The sequence below is a fragment of the Myotis brandtii genome, unplaced genomic scaffold, assembly GCF_000412655.1.
Source record: "Myotis brandtii unplaced genomic scaffold, ASM41265v1 scaffold155, whole genome shotgun sequence".
NCBI classification, from domain to species: Eukaryota; Metazoa; Chordata; class Mammalia; order Chiroptera; family Vespertilionidae; genus Myotis; species Myotis brandtii.
The window spans coordinates 2,388,019-2,398,183 of NW_005355621.1; the positions used below are offsets into that span (position 1 = coordinate 2,388,019).

The 10,165-nt window shown below is 40.9% G+C and overlaps 1 protein-coding gene and 1 long non-coding RNA gene across 2 annotated transcripts; both read right to left on the reverse strand.

Annotated features, from left to right (window-relative positions):
- Positions 1 to 807: 807 nt before the first annotated feature.
- On the reverse strand, positions 808 to 3,361 carry LOC106725312. Its single transcript, XR_001361177.1, has 2 exons — positions 3,271 to 3,361; positions 808 to 3,110 (listed from the first exon to the last, which is right to left on the reverse strand). It is a non-coding gene; the product is annotated as an uncharacterized LOC106725312 (long non-coding RNA).
- Positions 3,362 to 4,004: 643 nt separating this feature from the next.
- Positions 4,005 to 9,827, reverse strand: LOC102249100 (chromosome unknown open reading frame, human C12orf45). The gene is made up of 3 exons (XM_005861668.2): positions 9,627 to 9,827; positions 7,277 to 7,413; positions 4,005 to 4,268 (listed from the first exon to the last, which is right to left on the reverse strand). The coding sequence occupies exons 1-3, from the start codon at positions 9,721 to 9,723 to the stop codon at positions 4,059 to 4,061; spliced, it is 444 nt and encodes a 147-aa protein (XP_005861730.1). The 5' UTR covers positions 9,724 to 9,827; the 3' UTR covers positions 4,005 to 4,058.
- Positions 9,828 to 10,165: the final 338 nt, after the last annotated feature.

The window sequence follows — 10,165 nt, forward strand, 5'->3', positions numbered from 1 at the left end:
GTTCTCAGCATATGCTATCTATTAATTCATTTTATTAAGACCCCTCGAGGGATACTGTTATTCCCATTGACAGATGGAGAAACTGAGGTGTGGCTGGGCTGAGCTCTGATCCAGGCGGCTTCAGAGCCTGTGCTCACAGCACAGTGACTAGCAGGCCGATGATGGCGAGGTGTGTGACTGAACTCAAATGTACCTATTGTGAAGCCGTAGGAAATCTGCTTAGCATCTCCATGCCAGTTTTCTCATCTGTGGAATGGGTATTAGCAGAGTATCTCATAAGGTGGTGGCCTTTTTTCTTTTTAACAGTAAGAAAATTTGTCTCGAAACAAGAAATTCAGCAATAGTTCAATCTAGAGTTACGCGATGCAGTGACTCGATGTCCTTGCTTCTTCTCTCTGTTGTCCTTGGTGTGCTGACTGTACCTCAAGAGTTGACTCCATTTATGGCCACTAGATGGGAATCCCAGGAATCATACGCAGTTATAAGTATCCAGTCCTTTTTCCAGAAAGGACCCAGCTCCTCATGTGCCTCCTTGTTAGGAATGAGAAATACGTGCCCTTCCCAAAGTCTACTAACAGGACTTGGCCCATGCCTTATTGGGAAGGTTCACGACCCACACCCATACCCAAACCAATCACCCCCAAGATTTTCCATGAATGGATGTTGGGGAGTCAACCACAAAGATTTCAACATTAAACTTTTGGGATAAGTCTACCAATCATATTTATCCTTCCCCCCACACCCCCCAAGGTTGTGAACCACTGATATTTAAGATGAATTACTTTATTAACATAAAGAGAGAAAAAATAGTTCAGTGAACATTTATTGTACGTTCCAACCAAATGAAAGGCACTATATATACTAGGCACTGAGGGAAATACAGATGAAAGTAAGACTCAACATTTGTCCTTGTCTTTCCTACCATAGTAGTGGATACAAGAATACAAACCACAAACTACTTTGCAAGGCATTTTTTAATAATATTTGATGCATGATTAAAGTGTTATGAGAACAGATGGCATATTCATTCAGAATGAAATTTTTGTGTCAGAGACCATTACACCGAATTTTGCGATTTCTAACTGTCACAGAGCCATAGACGATACACTACCCCACAAGTTTGAAGAGAACGTTTCATCAACAGAGCTGTTCTCCCAGTGGCTGCCATCATCTCTCACCTTAGCATCCGGCACAGGGTCAGACCAACCAAAGCACAACAGTGGTTTACTTTCCAATAGACTGTAAGGCAAACTGTTTACAAACAAAACAGCTTTTTAATTAAGGTATAACATACATAAAGTGCATGAATGTTAAATGTACAACTCAATAAATTCTTACATACATATGAATGACGGTAACTCTTAAAAGTAAAAAAAAAATAGTGGTTGACAACACAGAAAGGGCTCAGTAAGTATTATTGTTTCATCTGCTGATAGCATAGCTAAGAAATACAATCTTGGTTTCATTGGCATTTCTTTGATAAATGTAGTTGAACACTTTTGTTACTTGTTTAAGTCCTATGGTCTTCTCACTATTGAGATATTAAATTGATTTTTTTTACTAATTTGTAAGAGCCTTGATTATACTAATGGCACTCTGTCTTATGTTGCAAATATTTTTCCCAATTGGTCCCTTGCCCTTTAAATTTCTTTGCCAACTAGGTTTTTATATTTATGTGGATGAACTTTCTATTTCTTTTGTTAACTTTGGGCTTTAATGTTCTGCTTTTTAAAAAAGCTTTTGCCCAATTACATTATTAAATATTCTCCATTTTAGTATGGAACCCCTATAACTTTCTTTCTTTATATTTAAATCTTTAATCCATATAGAATTTTATCTTAGTACATTGTATGAGGCTAGAATCTAACCTTGTTTAAAATTAGCCAGTCCTGACATTGTACATTAAATAACTATTACATTTTACACTTGCTTAAAATGACATCCGTATCATATAGTAAATGTTAATTTTTTTTTTTCTTCTGTCACAAAAATGTCCAGAGGACCTGAATTTAGTTAAGTTCCCCAACTGTATAGGAAGCCTAGTTGTAGGAGAAAAATATCTAAATTATACATACTAGTATGTATTTCTAGACTGACCAGTCTTTTACTGACCATTCAGTCTACTTCTACTTGGATATGTATTTCCTGTAAAGTTACACCTTCATATGCCCCTGCCTGGAGCAGCCTACCATGGCTTAAAATGTCCTCATACACCTGTTAATTGATTTATTCAGTGCCTACTGTGTACCGCGCACCATGCTAAGTAGTGAACCAGGCAAATGCAACTCTTCCCACAATGTAGCATAATAAATTACCTGGTAGAAGACAATCTTTAAATATTTACACTAATAATTCATCACAGTGTGTTTGGCGCTATGAAGTTTAGCACAATAACCTTGCCAGCTTAGAAGTTTTATTTCCAGATCTGTTAGCCTCTTCCTGCATCCACGAGGCACAGTCTGGGAGATCTGGTTCCAGTTTCCAATGGGAAATACCAGAAAGAACCTTGGGGGTTATCTTTAGAGTATTTACAAGGCTAGTGTGAGGAATAAGAGAAAAATATTTAAAAGAAAGCTCTAGAACATTAGAGGACAAAATACCCATATCCTCAGCAAAGCCAGCCCCATGGCTGATGAGCTCTGAAACAGTTTAACAAGGTCAAGAATGAAGCAGAAAGTCCACTTCAGTGGACCGCTTTTGCCTTTGAATGAGAAAACAGCTGTTACCTGTCTTTTATTCTGTGCCCTGTTTTTTCCTGCAGTGTCCCTAGTTTCTACATTTGATAGGTTTCAAACCATGAGCAACTGTGTAGCTGAGAAAAAACATTTGCTTTATGAAAAAAAGAAAAACAACAACAACAAAACATGAATTTTTCCAACCAGTACACTTTATAGCCATTGAGTGGCTGCAGAGGTACCGACAGTGATTAAACCCACAGAGAACCAGCTTCCCAGCTCAAACTGGAAACAAATATATTTTTAAATAAGGAGATATGCCTGAGGGCAGCTAAATCTAGGTAATTCTTTTTATTATAAAAGGATTTCTCTTAAAAATTTCTCCCCCACTTTGATGCTAAGAAATAAATTTGATGTTATAATAAAAAAATCCACCTAGGTCAGTGGTCGGCAAACTGCGGCCCCTTGAGTGTGGCTCTTCCACAAAATACGACATGTGGGCGCGCACGTACAGTGCGATTGAAACTTCGTGGCCACACTCAAGGGGCCAAAGAGCCGCATGTGGCTCGCGAGCAGCAGTTTGCCGACCACTGACCTAGGTTGTTTTATCTGAGACAGTTTAAAATGAACAGGTGACTCACATTTTTAATTTAAAGTAAGTTTGAAGCCCTAGCCAGGTAGCTCAGTTGGTTAGAGCGTCGTCCTGATATGCCAAGGTTGCCAGTTCAATCCCGGGACAGGGCACATATAAGAATCAACCAGTGAGTGCGTAAATAAGTGGAACAACGAATTAATGTTTCTCTCTCCCTTCCTCTCCCTCTCTAAAAAAAAAATCAGCCGAAACTGGTTTGGTTCAGTGGATAGAGCGTCGGCCTGCGGACTGAAAGGTCCCAGGTTCGATTCTGGTCAAGGGCATGTACCTGGGTTGCGGGCACATCCCCAGTAGGAGATGTGCAGAAGGCAGCTGATCGATGTTTCTCTCTCATCGATGTTTCTAACTATCTCTCTCCCTTCCTCTCTGTAGAAAATCAATAAAATACATTAAAAAAAAATCAATAAGAAAATAAAAATAAAATAAGCTTGACAAGTCTGAAGTCTATGCTGAAGAAAAAAGATGCCAAAAAATTCACTCATCACCCAAAATAGTTAAGCTTTCTAAACTGAATCTCTTCAGCATGAGGTCAAAGACAGACTTCTCTTAGAAGATCCCCAAATGCTACCTATTCCAACTACTTGAAAGTCAGCTTCTGTTTCTCCAAGAAACAAAACACATCCAATGTGACATAAAAGCACCATCTACCTGAAATGCAAAATAACCAGCAAGCCACATTCTTTTTCACAGAATTAGCAGGCGTAGATCACCTGCTGCTTGGATAATTTATTTCACTGTTTCTTTTTTTTACTGGCAGGACTGTCCAAGACTTCTATCTTGCCTTTTCCGTCTTCTGAATGAGGAAGCTTGATGTTATCTACAGTGACTTCAGAAGAGCTGCTGTCATCTTCGTCCTCGGATTCGGAACTGTCCTGTGAATTCTCTTCAGAACTGTCCTCGTCTTTTGAATCAGACTGATTCATCTCAAACAAGGCCACGTCCTGCAAAAAACACCACATGAGAAATTTATTTCCCTAAAAAGTTACAATAAAAACATTGGGAACAATCAACATTTAGCACAATATTGAAACACAATGGACATGTTGTTGTTTTTTTCAATTCTCATCCGAGGATATGTTCTTATTGATTTTTTAGAGAAATAGGAAGGGACAGGGAGAGAGAGGGAGAGGGGGCAGGGGGGAGGGAAAAGAGGGAGAGAGAGAGAGAGAGAGAGAGAGAGAGAGAGAGAGAGAAACATCAATGTGAGAAAGAAACATCCGTCGGTTGCCTCCTCTAAGCACCCTGGCACCCTGACTGGGGATCAAACCTGCAACCTGGGTATGTGCCCTGACCAGAATCGAACCCTCAGTTGTTCAGTGCATGGGATGATGCTCCAACCAACTGAGGCACACTGGCCAAGGCATAAAGGACATGTTTTTAATACAATATGGCGCTTTTGTTCTTTTAATTGCCAGAGTCCACCATAATGATCTACATTTACTCTAAGTCTAAAAAGGCCCCCATAACCCAATTCTCTATGTCCTGAATACACTCTTTTATTCAACAACTATTAACGTGAGCCAGGCACCACACCAGGTACTGGAGACTCAACAATAACAATAAAATCTTTGCCTTTGTGGAGCTTATGTTTTTGAGCCGGGATTGGCGGCCTACAGGCCAAACCCAGCCTGCTACCTGTCTTGGTTTAACTCATGAGCTAAGAATGGTTTTTATATTTTTAAGTGGTAGAGAAAAAAAAATCAAAAGAACAATATTTCATGAAACATGAAAATTATATGGAATTCAAATTTCAGTGTCCACAAGTAAAGTTAGTAGAACTTGCCTATTCATTAAGTCTCATCTACAGCTGCTTCCAGGCTACAACGGCAGAGGTGAGTGGTCAGGACAGAGATAGCGTGGTCCACAGAGCCTAGAGTATTCACTATCTGGCCCCTTACAGAACATGTTTGCTGACCTCTGTTCAAGTAGGGAAAGACAGACAAGCAACACTTACATATACAGCATGGTGCGGGATAGAGAAAAGAAAGAAAAATAAACCAGAATAAGGTAACAATAGGGTCACTGGAAGAGGTGACAATAAGAGACAGAGGGAGTCAAGATGCAGAAATCCAGGGAAGAGCATTCTACAAAGAGGGAAAAGGCCTGGAGTCAGGGGAATAAGTGCAAGTGCAGACAATGAGGGGACTGGGCAGGAGGCAAGGTCAGCGAACAGCGGGAGGCAGGATCGCACAGGCCTGGAAGGACTTGGAATTGATTAGAAATGAGACGGGAAGGCCCTCGCTTCCCAAACGGTGGGCCACACACACTGTGAAGAACTGACTCTAGGGAAGAAAGGGTGAGAGCAAGGAGACCTGTTGGGAAATTATTCCCAGAGTCCCAAGGGGAGACTGTGATTATTAGACCAGGGGCAGCAGGAGAGGAGCTCATGCAACGCAGTTGGATTTGGGATATATTCTGGAGGTAGAGCTGACCAGATTTGCTGACGAATTAGATATTACCCACAATGGTGTCAGCTCTGTCGAGACACAACTGTTAGAATTCCAGTGCAGAAATAAGACCTGAGTCTAAATTGAGACCCTTTTCACACGTGTCTTATGTAATGTGTTCTGTGAGATAATGTATTCTGTTAAACATATCATTAACTTTTGAATTTTCAATGGATCAGACTATGATTACCTCCTTGGGCCTGGGATGGAAAAGAAAAGAAAAACCCAGTTAGGACATTTACTGAATGAATGCTTCAAGATAACAAATATATGACTTGGAAAAGCCCTCCTATGACTCTGTATTATTTAATCCCTCAACTTCACCCAGGGAAGCTTACTAACCTATATATAAGATCCTTAATCATTAAAATGACCAAGCACCTATGCAGTACTAAAAACATGAGCTGACTTACCAGGAAGAAAAGTAACTGTGAAATGAAAATGGAAATGGCTATCATCAACAAATCAACAAACGACAAGTGCTGGAGAAGATGCGGAGAAAAGGGAACCCTCGTGCACTGCTGGTGGGAATGCAGACTGGTGCAGCCACTATGGAAGACAGTATGGAGTTTCCTCAAAAAGTTAAAAATGGCCAAACCGGTTTGGCTTAGTGGATAGAGCATCGGCCTACGGACTGAAAGGTCCCAGGTTCGACTCTGGACAAGGGCATGTTCCTTGGTTGCGGGCACATAGCCAGTAGGAGGTGTGCAGGAGGCAGCTGGTCGATATTTCTCTCTCATCGATGTTTCTAACTATCCTTCTCCCTTCCTCTCTGTAAAAAATCAATAAAAATACATATATGTGTTAATAATGGAACTCCCATTTGACCCAGTGATCCCACTTCTAGGAATATATCCCAAGAAACCAGAAACACCAATCAGAAAGGATATATGCATCCCTATGTTCACAGCAGCACAATTTACCATAGCAAAGATCTGGAAACAGCCTAAGTGCCCATCAGTAGATGAATGGATTAGAAAACTGTGGTACATCTACACAATGGAATACTATGCTGCTGTAAAAAAGAAGGAATTCTTACCATTTGCAACAGCATGGATGGAACTGGAGAGCATTATGCTAAGTGAAATAAGCCAGTCAATGAAATAAAAATACCACATGATCTCACTCATTTATGGATAATAAAAACCATTAGAAACTGATGAGCAAAAATAGATACAGAGGAAGAACAACATCGAACAGACTGTCAAACTACAGCGGGAAGGCTGGGGAGGGTTGGGGGGTGGGAGTGGGGTAAGTGATCAATGGAAGGACTTGTATGCACATACAAGCATAACCAATGGACACAAGACACTGGAGGGCATGGGAGGCTAGGGGAGGGTCAAGGGGAGAAAAATAAGGAGACATATATAATACTCTTTGTACTACTTTAAGCAATAAAACAAAATTTAAAAAAAAATGAAAATGGAAAAGTTCTCCCTCTTTTTAGGTGATGAGGCACACTGGTAATTTTACTATCTGAAATGAAAACTAAGTATAATTACCATTTGTATAATGTTTCCAAGAGTCTCATCAATATTTTCAATATTGAAATGATCAGGTGGTGCAGCTGCCATTTCTTTTCTTAGCTTTTCATTCGCCTGAGCCATCTGTGGGAGAAAGGTCTGTACCTGGTCCAATACTAAAGAGAGAAAATATAGTTTATCAATACTTACATTAGTATTTGCCCAAAGTTCAAATTGTAAAATCCAGAATTTTCTCTAAAACATTTGTGAATTTAATAGTAATAAAATAATAATTTTTCATATTCCTTTCATTTTAAAACCCCCATCCTCTTCTGAATTCCTTTTTAAAAATATATATTTTTATTGATTTCAGAGAGGAAAGGTAGAGGGAGAGAGAGAGAGGTAGAAACATCAATGATGAGGGAGAATCATTGATCAGCTGCCTCCTGCACACCCCCTACTTGGGATCTAGCCCACAATACTGGCATATGCCCTGACCGAAATTGAACTATGACCTCCTGGTTCATAGGTCAATACTCAATTACTGACCCATCCCGGCCGGTCCTATGACAAACACAATTCAGCAATTATTTACCAATAATTTGGGGTTTTCATATATCCCCAGCGCTATAACCTCATAGAACAGCGGTTGCCAACCTTTAGGACCTCACGGACCACCGGTTGGCGACCACTGTCCTAGAAGGCTGGCATTCAACAAATAATAATGAGGAGGCCCTATGACTTAATAGTTAAGTGCACCAGGTGTGGTGGCAGACCAACAAGGTTATTAATGGAATCCCAGTTCCACCCCTGACTATCTGAATTGCCGTGGGCATGTAAATTAGTGTTTGTTTTTACCTGTCCAACATCTATTCCCCTTTCTTCTAATAACATAACCCTGACTTCCCTTTTCAGCTCTGTCACTCTTAGTCACTCCTGCCCCTCACCCTGGATGTGCCTACATGCTCTGCAACCTTGGCCACCATGAGTTGGTTCAGTGGCATACACAGTGACACCATGAATTGGTCAGACCAGTAAGAGATCACCCTGAAACATGGTTTGAACTGTTGAGGGGGAAAAAAATCCTCCTTCTGAGTGAGTGAGTGAGCGAGCTGCTGAATCTAAGCCCAGGGCTGCTGATAAACTGGCCAGCTTGCTAGAGGTGGGAGAAGAGCCTGTTCTGGATTAAGCCAACACCTAGGAGAGAAGAGCTGAGATGCAGAGCAGAGGACCCCTGATGATACCAGGCACCGGGATGCAGATGTATCTGAAATCACTGGGTTTTACCCAATAAAATGAGCCAACAAAATTTCCTTCCTTCCTCTCTCCCTCATCCCTTCCCCTCCCCTTTCCTCCCTACTCTTTTCCTTTGCCTCCTTCCCTCCCTCATTCTCTATTTCTATCTCCCTCCCTCTTCTTTCTTTCTTGTTTTTGTTTCTTTCTTTCCTACTTAAGGAAATCTGAGTTGGATTTTAGTCATTTATAGTAACAGGAGTCCTAACTAATACATTTATTTTAATCACTGGACACCTCAGTTTACTCATCTGTAAAAGAGGGGTGATAACAGCCAGGCATTGTGCTATGAGCAGGGCAGTCAACAAACGGGATAATAGTTTCTTACTCTTGTGAGGCCCAGCACATCACTAGCTCTCAAAACATAGTCACTGACACAGCTACACAACAAGTGATACATGTCCAGAGAGCAGGAGAAAAGAAAATGGTGGTAAAAGTCAAGAAAGGGCAAGCCCGCTGATGTGGCTCAAGAGGTCACGGTTCAATTTCTGGTCAGGGCACATACCCGGGGCTGCAGGCTCCATCCCCAGGGGAGGGTGTACAGGAGGCAGCCGATCAATGAATCTCTCTCATCACTAATGTTTCATCTCTCTCCCTCTCCCTGCCTCTCTGAAATCAATTAAAAAAAACTTTTTTAAGTGAATTACCGATGTTATATGAATAAAGTCTGAGTGTGGTATGTACTTATGAGTGTGTGGTACAGCAATCCTATGGAGCAATTAATGACCAGAATTGGCTGTTATGTCATGTTACGAGTAACATTTACCATTTAAATAATTGTGTTCAATTTAACAGAATGTGGTGGTGTTTTCTCATACATGTGTATTAAATTTGGGCTCAATAACCTCTAAAAAAATTTTCCAGAGATTAACAATAATAATTTAATATTTTTTTTCCATCCCACTATATCTCTTCTACCTCACCCACACCCCTCCCCCCTGCAATCACCACACATTAATTTTGATTTCCAAAAATTCATCCCACAAAGTTTTTCTGGGAAAAGTTATTACTGTCTTAGAGCAGGAGAATATGTAAGGAATCCTATCCTTGTGCACAGACTTGAGAGAGGAAGAGAGGGAGGGGAAAGGATACTTACAGGGACTCCTCTCTATCCGAACTGTTTGAAGACTGGAATTCTTTCTGGAATTAGGCTTGGGGTTGATGAGCAATCTGTCCCATATACCTGAAAACATATACAAACGCACAATTTATTAATGGCATTAAGAAACAGGAGCCAATCAGCAAACTTTCTGTGACCATTCTCAAGTCTTAACCATCCCACATTTCCCAAAAACGCTTTTAAAAAGAGAAGCACCCAAAGTTCCATTACAACATGTTAGTTCTTCACATGGATTCAAATCTGTACAATCTTCCCTTTCCTAAGCCTGGTTCGTACATCTCTGTGTCACCGGTGCTGAGTAAGTGCACCCTAAACTGCACCTTTCTGGATCAGAAACCCACGAGTGACTAAAGCTGCTCTGCAATGACAGAACGGAGGAAGCGGTGCAGGTACAACCACGGTGAAGTGAGGCCACTGGCTGTGTTATACCCGGCAAATTCCTAACCTCCTTGAGCAATGGTTTCTTCATTTGTAAAACATGCCGGCCTGGTTAGTTCCCCTTCATTAAAGATGCC